The following is an 18,330-nucleotide window of genomic DNA, read 5'->3' on the forward strand; positions in this document are numbered from 1 at the left end:
GGTTGAGGGTTTAGTTGATTGCATGCACCCTCTCCCACACGCCTCTTCCTCCTCTGTAAGATGACTCACCTCTTTGATGAAAACACTGTACCGTTATGGCCCGTGCATATTTTGGGCGATTTCATCCCTGTTTATATTTTGGGTTCTTAGACAACCTTTGGGCTTCTGCGATTCATGGCTGTCAGTTCTAGTGTGGTCACCCCAAACGATAGAAGAAACCCAAATAAATTATTGAAGGAAAAGCAAATGGAAATGACTTGTCTGTGTGTTTACTGAGGGTGCGTCTCGGTGCCGCGGGGAGGACGGCGAGATATTTGCTGAAAAGATGTCCCCGTTTCTTCTTACCTTAAATAACACTCCTAGCTGTCAGGGTGGCTTGATGTCTAGACAGGAAGAAATACATAATTGATGTGAAAGACAGACGTGGAGAGAGTTTTTGATCATGGCAGCGCATCTTGTTTGTATGCCATTCTGCTTGGAAGTAACATTTTGTAAATGTCATCGGCTCCACACAGGGGCGAGGGATTGCAAAGAACGGGCTTGTAATGAGGAGAGCAGTGTATCCTCTGACTTGGCTGTTGCTGTGGACACTGAGATAATGAAGCACATAGGTCATTGGAGATGAGTCAAACCCTCAGCTTAGGAGAGGAATAGATTAACTACAGTATAGCGAGCAGAGCAGCCCATGTCTGGAGGGCTTTTATTAGCTATTAGCAGACAGCCAACATGAGCACCATCATGTCATAACATAAAAAAAAAAACATGTGACAGTATGTTTTTTTTTCCCTTGGCTTGATGAAATGCCAATGTGACTGTGCGACCTATGAAGCTACAGATGTACCACGCCATGTCACATCAAGGATAACATTCCCCTTTAATGAAAGCATGCCCGTGATGGGAGTCGTGGGTTGTGTTGTGACACACTTGTGTTTTCAGGCGATCACCCCTTTGAGTGTGAATTCTGCGGGAGCTGCTTCAGAGACGACGGCACGCTGAGGGGCCATAAACGAATCCACACAGGAGAGAAGCCTTACGAGTGCAACGGCTGCGGGAAGAGGTTCAGTCTCAAACACCAGCTCGAGACGCACTACCGTGTACACACAGGTGAGAGTCCACAAGACACGCACAAAATCGCAAAGGAGAGCACACCAAGGTTTGCCAAAAAGATACAGGAGCTGTCAGAAGGGGTTTATTTTCCAAATAAGTGCCCCACACAATGTTATTTCATTGTTTCGGCTGTACTTCCTCCAGCCTATGTGATTTTTGCAAAGCGTTCTTGAGAATTTGTGGATCCCCAAGAAGTTACTGGACATTACAGCTAGCCTATACACCGATACTGAGTGTTGCATGGAGCGGCAGCAGAGATTCTGAGTATTTCCTCGAGTGAAACTGGTATTCCTCAGGGATGTGTTCTGGCTCCTACACTGTTCAAAGCTGGGTGTTGGGTGGGTTGTGGAAACCAGTGACTTAGGGTGCTTCTGTTGGCATGGAAAGGCTTACTGACCTTGACTTTGTGAAAGATGCTGCAATCTTTGGAGAATCGGTGGATACTCTGACTGCAGGACTCGACTTGAGTGAGAAGCCAGAGTATCTGGGTTTGTAATTGTCCTGGATCAAGACTAAGATCCAGCCTTTCAGTGAATTCCTGGGCTTGAATACTTACCTTGGAAGACATTCACGTTTCTGGGTCCCCTGCCTTTGAGCTCCGTGGTCACATAGGAAGAGCATACATGAGGTTGTATGCTGATGTCAGTAGGTTGCATTACAATGAATATCCATGTCTTAAGGGACCTGGTGCTTCCTGTCTTGTATGGTGTGAGACTTCAACACTAGCCCGTGGCTTGAAGGTGAAGGCTGGACATCTTGGGTAGCTGTGGAATGATGCTATACAAACAGTTACTTAGAGAGGACAGATGAGGAGTATCAACTGCGGTATGAGGGAGTGTTTGCTACGACAGGTGGGTCATGTGGTGCGTTTTCTATGCATGATGCCTGAGTGTTGAGTACCCCAGTCACTGGGGAGGTCCCAGGGGACACCCACGTTTCACCCTGGCAGCAGCAGATAGATGGGTTATTTTGGAGATGTGGGAATGGACCAGCTTTTTGTGTGGATGGCTGCCATCCAGACCCGAGGTGGCCAATGTGATGTTGTGTGGCAAACACAACTACAAAAAACAAATGCATGCTATATAATGTGGAGAAACCTCTTGAAACATGGAGAACTTTGATGCACCACATCAATCCAAAGGAAATACCTTGGTTTTGTTTATGTAATAGAAATGTTTGCCACCTGGACATGTGTGAGATTATTGCAGGGAATAATTTTATCATCACATCCATTATGGAATTGAATTGACTTGCCATTCATTTTCAATCGGGCGTTTTGCAGCAGCAAGAGACAACGCTCCCTCTGCTGCCACCTAGGCGGGGCCAAAATACGCGTGAAGTCTATTGTTAGATTAGATAGTTAGATTACATAGATTAGATGAACTTTATTAAGCACTTGGAAATTGAAGTTCCAGCAGCATCGTATAGCAGCACACAGAGTAAGTAATAATGGTAAAGGACTGCATTTATATAGCACTTTTCCATCTAGCCTCAGACGGTCAAGCATTTTACAAATAATGTGTCACATTCCACCCCGATGTGAGGTGCTGCCATACAGGTACTCACTACAACCCGGGAGCAACTAGGGGATTAAGGACCTTGCCCAAGGGCCCTTAGTGATTCCTGGTCAGGCTGGGATTTGAACAGAGGATCCTCTGGTCTCAAGCCCAACACTTTAACCACTAGACTATCACCTCCCTTGAAGCACACAAAGTATCAAAGGCAGAAGTAAAAAACAATTTGCAAAATGTAAATACAAACATCAATACTAGAAATACGGCTTATTGCTACTGGCTTACTGACTACGACTGTTCCTCTCCTTTCCGTCCTCTGTCTTCCTGTTACTCCTCCTCCCTAGTGAGGAGTTGTACAGTCTGATGGCCTGAAGGACAAAGGAGTTTTTCAGTCTGTAGGTCCTGCACTTGGGAAGGAGCAGTCTGTGGCTGAAGAGGCTCCTCTGGTTATTGATGACTGTGTGCAGAGGGTGACTGGCATCATCCATAATGTCCAGCAGTTTGTCCAGTGTTCTCTTCTCTGCCACCCTCACCAGAGAGTCCAGCTTCATGTCAACCACAGAGCCAGCCTGCCTGATCAGCTTGTCCAGCTGGATGTGTCCTTCTTGGATGTGCTCCCCCCAGCACACCACAGTGTAAAAGAGGACCCTGGCTACCATGGACTGGTAGAACATCCACAGGAGTGTCCTCCAGATGTTAAATGACCACAGCCTCCTCAGAAAGTAAAGCCTGCTCTGTCCCTTCCTGTACAGGTGGTAGGTTTGGGTTGTCCAGTGCAGTTTGCTGTCTAGCCACAGCCCAAGGTACTTGGAAGAATCCAGAGCCTCTACCTCAGCTCCCTCGATCAGGACTGGTCGCAGTCTTGGTCTGGACTTCCCAATGTCAATGACCAGCAACTTTGTCTTTGAGGTGTTAAGCTATAGATGATTATGTGGTACCAGACAGCAAAGTCCTTCACTAGGCTCCTGTACTCCTCCTCTCTTTCATCCTTGATGCATCCAACAATGGCTGTGTCATTTGCAAACTTCTGGATGTGACACACTTCAGAGTTGTAGGAAGTCAGAGGTGTACAGGCTGAAGAAAAGAAGGCCCAGCACCATGCCTGGGGTGCTCTGGTGCTGCTGATCGCAGTGTCAGACGTGGTGTCCCACAGCCTGACATACTGTGGCCTGTAGGGGAGGTAGCTGGAGATCCAAGTGATCAGGCAGGGGTCCACTCGCATCCTGTTCAGTTTGAACTGAAGCACAATGGGCTGGATGGTCTTGAAGGTGCTCCAGAAGTCTCCAGTGCTCTCCCTAGCTGCAGGCTATGGTAGAAGGTACGTCAAGGACACACCTTGGCTGGGCCTGCAACTTACCTGGGATGAAGCTTCCTCAGCTGTCCTCTGACCTGGTCCACAGTGATGTATGGAGGAAGTTGTGTTGAGGTGGGGCTGCTGCAGTGATGTCTGGGGGGGGGGGTCTGAGGGGAGAAGGAGAGATGCCGCACATACTGAGCGTCACAACACAGTGACTGCCAATCAGAGTAAACTGGCAGCCTAATGTCAGCTGGTTGTTGGCTTGAACAAATAATACAAAATGGTGGAAAAGCTCTGAAACAGCTGATTTCTGTATAACTGTAATATGTTTTCATACATTTGCAAACGTTGGTGGAATAAACACTTCCAAAACTAAAAATGCCTGTTTTGTAACTAGATAAAACCTCTGAAGTGATTACAAGACATATTATGGTGATGTAGTGGGCGCGCCCTGGTACGCTCATCAAGGGTCAAAGCCAACTGTGTGCCGTCGGTGTTTAAGCTAATGTAACCATAGCACAATAAAATCACATGCAAAATGTCTCCACCCCAATGGGCAAAAGTTTGGGTTGCTCACACAATTTAGCACTCGTTATCTGGGATCTAGTAAATCAGATCCTGTTTCCTACAAGAAATGCGTTTCCAGAGGACTGCAGTTTTGTTCTGGATCCAAACACTTAAAAGGGTTAAATCCTGACACCATGTTGTTTGAAGAATGTATGTCACAATCCTGCTAACAAACAACTAAACCTAAAAAAAAAAAAAAACAACAACAAAAAGCTGATCTGCGGGACTTCCGGTGGAACACTGCGACGCTGGCAGCCACAGTAGAGAGGCTCCTGAGCGAACCTGAGAATCTAATTAAAAGGCCCATTCCTAAGGAGAATATCAGATACACAAAGTATTAGAAGGGGGGCCGGACATCACCATAAACTAATTTTCCTACGAAGAAGGGAAAGAAAAGTACGTTTTGGGTTCCGAGGAGGAGGCCAGCTAACACTGTTCAGCAATCCCACGATGGCGGACTCCGAGATCCTGCACGAGTTGAAACAGTTTCGACAGGAAAGCAGGGGCCAATTTGAAGAGTTGAAACGTGACATTTCTTCGGTTAATAATAGGCTAGAGGCGACGGAAAAAATCGAATAGAAAAGGTCGAAGAACGAATTCAATCAACCGAAGACGTAGCTACTGGCTTGCTAAAGCTATGCTCGAAGTTAGATGAACAGCTAATCGACATGCAGGCCCGAGGCAGGCGAGAAATGTGAGAATCTACGGGGTCAGTGAAAATGCAGAGAAAGAGGCGTCAGAAATGAGGAATTTTTGTGGAAAAACTGCTTCGTGAAGGTCTTCAGCGGCCAAATGACGTGGAGTTACACGTGCTTAGCCAGATAAGATAATTATAGTGGGCGATTTACATCCACACAGATGCTGAGAAGACAGTCTCAACACTGCATTTAATCTATTGTTAGACCGGTTGGCTTTGCTCAAATGTAAATGAGTCCACCCACCACTTTAATCACTACCTTAGATCTTGGTATGGAAATTGAAGACTTAACAGTATTCCTGAAACCCCCGTCTGTCTGATCATTTCTTAATAACATTTACATTTACTCTGATGGACTACCCAGCAGTGGGGAATAAGTTTCATTACAGTAGAGTCTTTCAGAAAGCACTGAACTAGGTTTAAGGATATGATTCCTTCTTTATGTTCTCCATATGCCATATACCAACTCAGAGTAGCTACCTGAGTGAGTGAGATAGATTATCTCATCAATAGTTTATATCCTCATTGAGGACAACTTTGGATGCTGTAGCTCCTCTGAAAAAGAGAGCCTTAAATCAGAAGTGCCTGACTCCGTGGTTAACTCTCAAACTCGCAACTTTAAGCAGATAACCGTAAGTTGGAGAGGAAATGGGCGTGTCACTAATTTAGAAGATCTTCACTTAGCCTGGAAAAAGAGTCTGTTGCTCTATAAATAAGCCCTCTGTACAGCTAGGACATCTTCCTACTCATCACTAATTGAAGAAAATAAGAACAACCCCAGGTTCTTTTCAGCACTGTAGCCAGGCTGACAGAGTCAGAGCTCTATTGAGCCGAGTATTCCTTTAACTTTAACTAGTAATGACTTCATGACTTTCTTTGCTAATAAAATTTTAACTATTAGACAAAAAATTACTCATAACCATCCCAAAGAATATCATTCTCTTTGGCTGCTTTCAGTCGATGCCGGTATTTGGTTAGACGCTTTCTCTCCTCCAAAAAATCTATTTAAGCATACAAAATTCAAAAAGAAAAATAATATAGCACCTTCAACTGCACCACACGACTAAACAGTTAAATGTGGTCTATTAAACGTTAGGTCTCTCTCTTCTAAGTCCCTGTTAGTAAATGATATAATAATGATCAACATATTGATTATTCTGCCTTACAGAAACCTGGTTACAGCAGGATGAATATGTTAGTTAAATGAGTCAACACCCCCGAGTCACACTAACTGCCAGAACGCTCGTAGCATGGGCTGAGGGGGAGGATTAGCAGCAATCTTCCATTCCAGCTTATTAATTAATCAAAACCCAGACAGAGCTTTAATTCATTTGAAAGCTTGACTCTTAGTCTTGTCCATCCAAATTGGAAGTCCCAAAAATATTATTTGTTATATCTATCGTCCACCTGGTCGTTACTGTGAGTTTCTCTGTGAATTTTCAGACCTTTTGTCTGACTTAGTGCTTAGCTCAGATAAGATAATTATAGTGGGCGATTTTAACATCCACACAGATGCTGAGAATGACAGCCTCAACACTGCATTTAATCTATTATTAGACTCAATTGGCTTTGCTCAAAATGTAAATGAGTCCACCCACCACTTTAATCATATCTTAGATCTTGTTCTGACTTATGGTATGGAAATTGAAGACTTAACAGTATTCCCTGAAAACTCCCTTCTGTCTGATCATTTCTTAATAACATTTACATTTACTCTGATGGACTACCCAGCAGTGGGGAATAAGTTTCATTACACTAGAAGTCTTTCAGAAAGTGCTGTGACTAGGTTTAAGGATATGATTCCTTCTTTATGTTCTCTAATGCCATGTACCAACACAGTGCAGAGTAGCTACCTAAACTCTGTAAGTGAGATAGAGTATCTCGTCAACAGTTTTACATCCTCATTGAAGACAACTTTGGATGCTGTAGCTCCTCTGAAAAAGAGAGCTTTAAATCAGAAGTGCCTGACTCCGTGGTATAACTCACAAACTCGCAGCTTAAAGCAGATAACCCGTAAGTTGGAGAGGAAATGGCGTCTCACTAATTTAGAAGATCCTTAGCCTGGAAAAAGAGTCTGTTGCTCTATAAAAAAGCCCTCCGTAAAGCTAGGACATCTTACTACTCATCACTAATTGAAGAAAATAAGAACAACCCCAGGTTTCTTTTCAGCACTGTAGCCAGGCTGACAAAGAGTCAGAGCTCTATTGAGCCGAGTATTCCTTTAACTAGTAATGACTTCATGACTTTCTTTGCTAATAAAATTTTAACTATTAGACAAAAAATTACTCTAACCATCCCAAAGACATATCATTCTCTTTGGCTGCTTTCAGTGATGCCGGTATTTGGTTAGACTCTTTCTCTCCTCCAAACCATCAACATGTCTATTAGACCCCATTCCTACCAGCCTGCTCAAGGAAGCCCTACCATTAATTAATGCTTCGATCTTAAATATGATCAATCTGTCTTTATTAGGTGGCTATGTACCACAGGCTTTTAAGGTGGCAGTGATTAAACCATTACTTAAAAAGTCATCACTTGACCCAGCTATCTTAGCTAATTATAGGCCAATCTCCAACCTTCCTTTTCTCTCAAAAATTCTTGAAAGGGTAGTTGTAAAACAGCTAACTGATCATCTGCAGAGGAATGGTCTATTTGAAGAGTTTCAGTCAGGGTTAGAATTCATCATAGTACAGAAAACAGCATTAGTGAAGGTTACAAATGATCTTCTTATGGCCTCAGACAGTGGACTCATCTCTGTGCTTGTTCTGTTAGACCTCAGTGCTGCTTTTGATACTGTTGACCATAAAATTTTATTACAGAGATTAGAGCATGCCATAGGTATTAAAGGCACTGCGCTGCTGTGGTTTGAATCATATTTATCTAATAGATTACAATTTGTTCATGTAAATGGGGAATCTTCTTCACAGACTAAAGTTAATTATGGAGTTCCACATGGTTCTGTGCTAGGACCAATTTTATTCACTTTATACATGCGTCCCTTAGGCAGTATTATTAGACGGCATTGCTTAAATTTTCATTGTTACGCAGATGATACCCAGCTTTATCTATCCATGAAGCCAGAGGACACACACCAATTAGCTAAACTGCAGGATTGTCTTACAGACATAAAGACATGGATGACCTCTAATTTTCTGCTTTTAAACTCATATAAAACTGAAGTTATTGTACTTGGCCCCACAAATCTTAGAAACATGGTGTCTAACCAGATCCTTACTCTGGATGGCATTACCCTGACCTCTTGTAATACTGTGAGACATCTTGGAGTCATTTTTGATCAGGATATGTCATTCAATGCGCATATTAAACAAATATGTAGGACTGCTTTTTTGCATTTGCACAATATCTCTAAAATGAGAAAGGTCTTGTCTCAAGAGTGATGCTGAAAAACTAATTCATGCATTTATTTCCTCTAGGCTGGACTATTGTAATTCATTATTATCAGGTTGTCCTAAAAGTTCCCTGAAAAGCCTTCAGTTAATTCAAAATGCTGCAGCTAGAGTACTGACGGGGACTAGAAGGAGAGAGCATATTTCACCCATATTGGCCTCTCTTCATTGGCTTCCTGTTAATTCTAGAATAGAATTTAAAATTCTTCTTACTTATAAGGTTTTGAATAATCAGGTCCCATCTTATCTTAGGGACCTCATTGTACCATATCACCCCAATAGAGCGCTTCGCTCTCAGACTGCAGGATTACTTGTAGTTCCTAGGGTTTTTAAGAGTAGAATGGGAGGCAGAGCCTTCAGCTTTCAGGCTCCTCTCCTCTGGAACCAGCTCCCAATTCGGATCAGGGAGACAGACACCCTCTCTACTTTTAAGATTAGGCTTAAAACTTTCCTTTTTGCTAAAGCTTATAGTTAGGGCTGGATCAGGTTACCCTGAACCATCCCTTAGTTATGCTGCTATAGACTTAGACTGCTGGGGGGTTCCCATGATGCACTGAGTGTTTTTCTCTTTTTGCTCTGTATGCACCACTCTGCATTTAATCATTAGTGATTGATCTCTGCTCCCCTCCACAGCATGTCTTTATCCTGGTTCTCTCCCTCAGCCCCAACCAGTCCCAGCAGAAGACTGCCCCTCCCTGAGCCTGGTTGTGCTGGAGGTTTCTTCCTGTTAAAAGGGAGTTTTTCCTTCCCACTGTCGCCAGGTGCTTGCTCACAGGGGGTCGTTTTGACCGTTGGGGTTTTTCTGTAATTATTGTATGGCTTTGCCTTACAATATAAAGCGCCTTGGGGCAACTGTTTGTTGTGATTTGGCGCTATATAAATAAAATTGATTTGATTTGATTTGATTTGAAAGAGCACATCGCTCCCTGGGACCAATGCCACCCCCAAGCGCTCCACCCCGCTCCATCATTGTGAAGTTTTTACGCTTCCGAACCAAGGAAATGGTGCTGCGTAAATCCTGGCAAATGAAAGGTTTCAAGTGGAACGATAAACAAGTAACCTTGGATCAGGACTTTCCACCTACCATTATTGGAAAGCGGAGAGAATATGCCGAAATCCGGAAAGTGTTAAAAGAGAAAGACGTGCGGTTTCAAACACTCTTCCCCGCCAGGCTGCGGGTGAGACACGGCGATGGAGTTATGATTTATGACACTGCAGCGGAGGCGGCAGAGGATATGGTGAAACGGGGATACGCAGTCAAGCTCATACAGACACCAACATCGCTTGTGGAACGTATCCAACAGATGACCTGGACCCGGGTGGACCGACGCGTGAGGAAGAACGTACCCGATTCAGAACGGGACCCCAGCTACAAGGAGAAGTTACGTGCATTCAGGAGAACATCCCCGAACCCAAACACGGAGTAAAGGTTTAAGACTGCGAGGTTTTTTTGAACAAAAATGTCCCTTTGACTGAAATATGATAAGTTCGAAATGACTGGGTGAGTAAAATATCGTAGTATTGAAGGTTCAACTATGAAAGTTTACGAACACTGTCATAGCCATGAGGATCCCCTGCACTGTTAACAGGAGCAGGGCTACTACCTTACAGCGCCCCCTGGGGCACATGAGGGTCTACTGCGCAGACCCCAACATAGGGAGTCATGTTCATTTCTGTTTTTTTTGTTGTGTTGTTCTACATTTTGCTGTTCTTGGTAGGGAGGGGAAGAATGCCATGTTTAATGACTTTGTTAATTACTGATACACTCAGATGTCATCCCGGTCCATAAAATTTGTTTCACTAAATATAAATGGGATTCACAATCCAATTAAGAGATCAAAGATATTATCACAATTGAAAAGGGAGAAAGTCCAGATAGCATTTCTTCAGGAGACTCATCTGGACGATGGTGAACATGCCAAACTGAACAAAATGGGATACTCAAAAGTATATTTCTCTTCGCACAGCTCGGGAAAACGTAGAGGAGTCGTAATCTTGTTGTCCAACGCAGTGAATTTTGAATACATTTCTGAATGCAAGGATAAAGAAGGAAGATACATATTGGTTATAGGTAAATTGGAGGGAACAATAGTGAGTCTGTTAAATGTGTACATGCCACCTGGCAGTGACTGGTCAATATATAAACATGTATTGGAAACACTCACAACTAAATGTCAAGGTATTCCAATATGCGGAGGTGACTTTAATATTCGACTACAACCAAAGACTGACAGCTCAAATGGTAGACCAGATGCTAAGAATATCTATAGAAAGGTTAATAATTTTATGAAAGAAGTGGGAATAATTGATGTCTGGAGAGAAAATAACCATAGAGTGCGTGACTATACTTATTATTCCTCAGCCCATAATGTATATTCACGAATAGATTTTTTTTTCATGTTCATGCATGATACGCACAGAGTATTAACTTGTGAGATTGGAACTTGTGCCATATCAGACCACGAACCAGTGTATTTAACAGTCAACATTAGCAACAGGACTAGATCCACCCTATGGAAGCTAAATTCCAATATCTTGAAAGATACTGACATTCAAAACACTCTGAAAATGGAAATTCAGTCTTATTTTGAACACAATGACACCGATGAGGTTTCCCCGGCAATACTGTGGGATGCTTTGAAAGTCGTAATTCGAGGAAAGATAATAGCAATCTCTGCTACTCTAAAGAAACGTAAAATTCAGAGAATACAAGAATTAGAAACCAAACTTAAAGAACTTGTGAAAGAGCACTCCACGTCACCAAATAATTTGGTCAAATCTAAAATAAAGGAAATGAAAAATGAGATAGATGCTATAAACACAGAGGAGATCCAAAAAAAGCTCCTTTTTACAAAACAACGATACTATGATACAGGCGGGAAAGCACTCAAGCTTTTATCTTACAGATTAAGAAAACAAGAGGCAGAATGGACAATATACAAAATAAAACACCCAGTAACAAATGCTGTGGAGACTAGCCCTGAAAAAATACAAGAATGCTTTGAAGAATATTACCGGAAATTGTATTCTCAACCACAATTAGGGAGCAGTGAAGATATTGATGCATTTATATTATCCCTAAACTTACCTAAAGTTTCAGAGGACCAAAATAAGAGATTGACATCATAAATAACAAAGGAGGAAGTTTCAGCATCAATAAAGAGATTGAAAAACGGCAAAAGCCCAGGGGCCGACGGATTTAACTCAGAGTGGTATAAAGTGATGCAAGAACACCTAGTTTTAACATTGGTGAAAACGTTTAATTGGATTATCGACAAGAAAAGTATACCACCTTCATGGAAAGAAGCCATCATTTCCATAATCCCGAAAGAAAATAAAGATAAAATGCAATGTGGAAACTATCGCCCCTGTAAGTGTGCTCAACATAGATTACAAAATTTTCACCTCTATTTTATGCAAAAGATTAGAGACAATTCTACCAGACCTTATCAATAAGGACCAGACGGGTTTCATTAGACAGAGACAGACTCAGGACAATATTCGAAAAACATTATTAATTATGAAACATGTCAAAAAATGTAATTTGGAAACACTTATGATAAGTTTAGATGCTGAAAAAGCATTTGATTCAGTAAGATGAGAATTCCTATATAAAATAATGGCTAAATTTGGCTTCCATCATAATATTATTGATACTTTTGCATCACTATACAACAAACCAATTGCTAGGATAAAAATTAATGGAGATTTGACCAAAACTTTTGCCTTGGAGAGACGCACTCGTCAAGGGTGTGGAGCTTCCGCACTTTTATTTGCTCTATTTATCGAACCGCTGAGCCAAGTTATAAGACAGACTACAGAAATCAAAGGTGTAAACCTCGACTCAGGTGAACAAAAACTAGCCCTTTTTGCGGACGACATACTGATATTCTTGACTGAGCCCTCGCTATCCCTACTCAAACTAATGCAGGTGCTGGATAGATATGGCTCCCTCTCAGGATATAAAATCAACATAAATAAAACTCAAGTGTTAAAACTAAACTATAAACCACCAATAAGTATAAAAAACACATATAAATGGAAATGGGACTCAAATAACATCAAATATTTGGGAGTGGTTTTAACAGAAGATTTTGAAAAACTTTTCGCAAATTATGGTCCATTAATCTCAAAAATTAAAATGGATTTACAGAGGTGGAGTACAATCCCCTTCTTGGGAATACATTCTCGTGTGGAGTCAATCAGAATGAACATCCTTCCAAGATTGCTGTATTTATTTCATTGTTTACCGGTTTGGATACCACAGAAATATTTTGATGAATGGGATAGAATGTTGGGTAAATATATTTGGCACAATAAAAAAGCTAGAGTTAAATACAAAACATTACAGTTGAGGAAGGAGAAGGGTGGACTCGGGCTACCTTGCCTTCAAGAATATTACTTTGCGGCCCAACTTAAACCCCTGGTATCTTTAGGTTCCCCATCCTACTCAGCCAGTTGGAAGGAGGTTGAAAGGGTAGAAACAGAAAAAACACCAATTATGGCAACATTGTCAGATAAAAAATTAAGAAACAAATTTAACATTATGAAAGATTTTATGTATGAATATGTTGAAATGTTGGGATGGGGTACTAAAAATTTGTAAATTGGAGAAAATCTCTTGGATATTAAGATGGATAGCGTATGATTCGGACTTTTTGCCAAATACTCAAGATAATAGGTTTAAAACTTGGATCTCAAAGGGTCTGACTTCGTACTATTCTTTCATCCACAAGGGGGAGTTCATGAGCTTTGAAAAGCTGAAGGGGAAAAATGGTCTTCATCAAGATGACTTCTATAGATATTTACAAATGAAGCATCATTTTGACCAAAACATTAAAGCCCTATGGGAAAACAGTGAATTAAGATTTATTCACACCTTTTTAACTCTCATAAAATCAATTTCTATGAACAACATAATATCCAATTTGCACAAAGCAATTCAATTAAGTAAAAAAGGTAACACAGAGCACATTAAGAAAAAATGGGAAATTGAGGGCAATCTGAACATTTCAATTGAAAGTTGGGAAAAGATTTGTCACCTTCAGTGGAAGACCACAGGATCTAATACATGGCGAGAGTTTGGATGGGAAAGTATTACGAGGTTCTTTATCACACCTGTTCAAAAAAGACAGAGGGAGAGGGGATTCATGTTGGAGGCTGTGTGGCTCCTCTGGGGCCAACCACTACCACATTTTTTGGGATTGTAGTATTCTTAAGACATACTGGTCACAGATTTGTAATCATGTAAATAATGTTTTTGGCTACAAAGTGTCATTTACATTTGAATGCATATACTTGGGAGATGTAAATGTTCAGAATTGGAGAAGGAATGAAACAAAATTATTGGCAATCCTATTAATAGCAAGTAAAAAAGCCATCACAAGAAAATGGTTGAAGGCAGACCCCCCTTCGGTGGAAGAATGGATAGAAATAGTCCACGATATCTACGAGATGGAAAAACTATCCTCCATCATTCGGAACCAAAGAGACTCTTTCTATGAAACATGGTCAAAGTGGACAGAATATGTGAAATATACAAGATCGGACTTTATCTGAACAATATATACGAGGTCTGTCCGTAAAGTATCGTACCTTTTTATTTTTTTCAAAAACTATATGGATTTCATTCATATGTTTTTACGTCAGACATGCTTGAACCCTCGTGCGCATGCGTGAGTTTTTCCACGCCTGTCGGTGACATCATTCGCCTGTGAGCACGCATTGTGGAAGGAGTGGTCCCGCCCCCTCGTCGGATTTTCATTGTCTGGAAATGGCGGAATGAAAAGGACTTTTTTTCCATCAGAATTTTTTCAGAAGCTGTTAGAGACTGGCACCTGGAAACCATTTCGAAAAATGTATCTGGCTTTCGGTGAAAATTTTACAGGCTTCACAGAGAATAAGGACTTTAACTACAGGTTTAAGGACACCTTTAAAGGACGGTCGGTGTGCCGCGCTGCGAGCTGCGATGATGCGGCACAAACCACTGGATCATTTCTAAGCTGATGGCTCTGTGGATACGAGACCGTCGTGTGCTCTTTCTCTGGTTATCACAAGACCTGGACATCAGCCATTTTCCGGCAGATTTCACTTTTAACAAGAGATTTTGTCATGGAAAGCCGCGCGGGGGCTTCGCGTGTCACGACCGATTCGCTGATGAAGCGAGACAAAGGAACACCTCCGTTTCGGAGTGTTAGAGGACAAGTTGGGACATGTCCAGCTCTCCACAAGTTCTTTTATACTCACTCGACTGGTAAGCACTGAAAGCCGAGATAGACATGTCCCAACTTGTCCTCTAACACTCTGAAACGGAGGTGTTCCTTTGTCTCGCTTCATCAGCGAATCGGTCGTGACGCGCGAAGCCTCCGCGCGGCTTTCCATGACAAAATCTCTTGTTAAAAGTGAAATCTGCCGGAAAATGGCTGATGTCCAGGTCTTGTGATAACCAGAGAAAGAGCACACGACGGTCTCGTATCCACAGAGCCATCAGCTTAGAAATGATCCAGTGGTTTGTGCCGCATCATCGCAGCTCGCAGCGCGGCGCACCGACCGTCCTTTAAAGGTGTCCTTAAACCTGTAGTTAAAGTCCTTATTCTCTGTGAAGCCTGTAAAATTTTCACTGAAAGCCAGATAAATTTTTCGAATGGTTTCCAGGTGCCTCTCTAACAGCTTCTGAAAAAATTCTGATGGAAAAAAAGTCCTTTTCATTCCGCCATTTTCAGACAATGAAAATCTGACGAGGGGGCGGGACCACTCCTTCCACAAGGCGTGCTCACAGGCGAATGACGTCACCGACAGGCGTGGAAAAACTCACGCATGCGCACGAGGGTTCAAGCATGTCTGACGTAAAAACATATGAATAAAATCCATATAGTTTCTGAAAAAAATAAAAAGGTACGATACTTTACGGACAGACCTCGTATATAAATTTTAATTAGCGAATACTGATCATTTATTTTCTGAACAAATGTAACAGCACTCTTCCCCGTTGTTCATAGTTTCTTTTCTGTTTTTTTCCCTTTGTTCTTGTATGTTTGGATAAAAAATAATAAAAAAAAAAAAAAAAAAAAAAAAAAAAAAGCTGATCTGCAACAAATTGCATCCATGGAAAATACAAACACAAAAATAAATAAATAAATAAAAAAATCCAAAGTATTCCGTCTCACAGTTCTGAAGTGGAAACTTTACTGTGTGGAGCATCAAACCCAAAAGAGTTACATCAATAATTTCAATCATAATACATTTAAAATGTTAAAGAAGTAACATGGGTGAGAAATAAAAACATCTATTTTTTTCCAAGATAGGGCAATGATCATGTTCCTCAAGACCTTTGACCCACAAAAAAGCAAAACAGAAACAGAAACATATGACATTGTAGTTTGAAGGGACTAAATTTAGCCCAAGATACTTAAACATGAGCAACATTGAGAACCTGTCACTGTTTGGGAGTCAAATCTGACAGTCAGGTCCTTATGTATGTGAACAGTGATGATTACAAATATAACAGTGCTAAAATACCCCCGGCTGTATGAGCATGTAATCGATGAAAGAGTGTGTACAAAGAATATGACCTTTTGACCCCTCAGAATAGGTTAAGGTTAGCCATTTTTGAGCTTGACCAGGGTCTGTGTCCCAAGACTGTTCCCTTTGAAGGCTCTAGCAGTAATAGGACTGGACTTATGCTGAGCACAGACAGATGGACAGGCAGACAGATGGTCGGACAGACGGATTTAAAGTCTTCGCAATACCTGATGGCCATATTTTGGCCTTGTGTAAAAATGTCACTACTGTCCCAGCATGTGGATCTACTGACTATACTGTAGATCCACATGGTCATGAAGTTGAACATTTCCACCAGAACAAAACCCAGTTCTTAGCTCAACTAAGAACTAGACAATGAAATGGAGGAGGCGATCAATCTTTTATGGCATCTGATAAGCTTTAAAAGGCAAAGTGATCCTCACAGATAAATGATAAAAAGAGAAACTTACAGCATACCGCTTAATAAAATCTTTATTGAGCAGTTAAATCAAATTAGTAAATTGTGCAAATTAATCAGGTTTTTTTTTTTTTCCAGCTTACATTTCTGCTGTCTGATCATAAACCTTCATGGGTCAGCCATAATCAAATGGGCATGAATTTTGCAAAGAGAATAATTTTTGCATTTTTAATCCTATGTTGATCACAGTACCTAAACTCCATTTCACATATTGTAAGGAAGATGCTCCTATCTCCTTTTCAGTCCCAATCACATATATATATATATATATATATATATATATATATATATATATATATATATATATATATACACACACACACACACACACACACATTCTACCTCATTTCTTATTTCTCATACTGTTACAAGTATTATTATTATTGAAGAGCTTCGTGTTGTGGTGTTTTAGACTCCGCATTGTGCATTCAAACTGTATAATGCACGGCTTCTTGTTGTTTAATCCTTAATTATGGACTCTACAGGCCAACTATGACTATCGCTGACTCTCATTTTTCTGTTACTTTATGAACTTGTCCTCATTACGAGACCGTTACCGACTCTCCATAAATCACCAGGCACTTTTACAGTGCACAAAGCCTCACACAGTTCAGATTACCACACTGAATCTTAAATTTCAAAGCAAATCAAAGTATCTAGAAAAAAACCTAAGTATTTACATTCTGTTTAAAAGAAAAAATTGTATTGTTTCAAGGTAATAATTTAATGCATGGATCAAGTAGACAGTTATTGGTGTTATAACAAAGAAAAACACAGGTACTAATTAAAAACTTATCACAACAGAACTGGAACTATGTCTTATAGATAAATGCCATTTGACGATATTTGACCACGTTCGTTGTGTTTGCGGTAGGTGACATCTATCGTCTAGTATCAGATATCCAATAAATGGCAAAGCACCCATTTGAAAACTATAGCACAAGCAGGAACGTACAGAAATAGGACAGGTACAGTGGACTGAATCACAGGTGATTCCTGTTTCACTTGACATGCCTCTGGCTCTCCGGGTCTACAAGGTTAATGCCGTTTGTTGAATTTTTCAGGTGAGAAGCCATTCGAGTGCAAGCTGTGTCACCAGCGGTCGAGAGACTACTCTGCGATGATCAAGCACCTCCGCACTCACAACGGCGCGTCTCCATACCAGTGCACCATCTGCCAGAACTTCTGTCCCAGTCTAGCTGCCATGCAGAAACACATGAAGGGCCACAAACCGGAGGATGTGCCGGCAGACTGGCGGATAGAAAAGACTTACCTGTATGTGTGTTACGTCTGAGCAGGACTTGGACGAGATGCACCCAAATGCACACGCCTGCTGCTGGGTGAAAATCTGCAGCTTCGGCGGGTTCTATAGGGTTCCTCACCGGCCGCTTCGTTTAATAGGTATAGCTAAGCACGCTTGTTGTTGCTGAGAAATGTGTGGTAACAGATCAGTATGTAAAAACACACAGATGTGATCAAAAATGTTTGGTTTGTGTTCCGAACAAACTGTGGTATCAGGCAGGGTGGTTTGTGTATCTCAAAAAAATGCTAATTTTCTGGAATTTCCACACAGTGTTCTCTAGAGTTTCAAGAAAACAATGCGATAAACATAAAATGCCCATTTTTCAAATACTTTTGTGAATGAAAACAACTTAAGAGAAATCAAAGCAAAATAGTGAAATGGTGCAAACAGGATCCTGTAAAATCAGTGGTTATTAGTGTTAAATCATCATTTACACAAG

The 18,330-nt window shown here is 41.2% G+C and overlaps 1 protein-coding gene across 1 annotated transcript in view; it reads left to right on the forward strand.

The window, feature by feature from the left end:
* LOC117509439 (zinc finger and BTB domain-containing protein 16-A-like) overlaps positions 1-18,050 on the forward strand; it is an 87,214-nt gene extending 69,164 nt beyond the window's left edge. The window contains exons 6-7 of the mRNA XM_034169137.1: positions 937-1,104; positions 17,653-18,050. Coding sequence (XP_034025028.1) covers positions 937-1,104; positions 17,653-17,882 — 398 coding nt within the window. The 3' untranslated portion in view covers positions 17,883-18,050. The remainder of the gene's footprint in view (positions 1-936; positions 1,105-17,652) is intronic.
* Positions 18,051-18,330: the final 280 nt, after the last annotated feature.

The sequence above is a fragment of the Thalassophryne amazonica genome, chromosome 4, assembly GCF_902500255.1.
Source record: "Thalassophryne amazonica chromosome 4, fThaAma1.1, whole genome shotgun sequence".
In the NCBI taxonomy this organism is placed as follows: Eukaryota; Metazoa; Chordata; class Actinopteri; order Batrachoidiformes; family Batrachoididae; genus Thalassophryne; species Thalassophryne amazonica.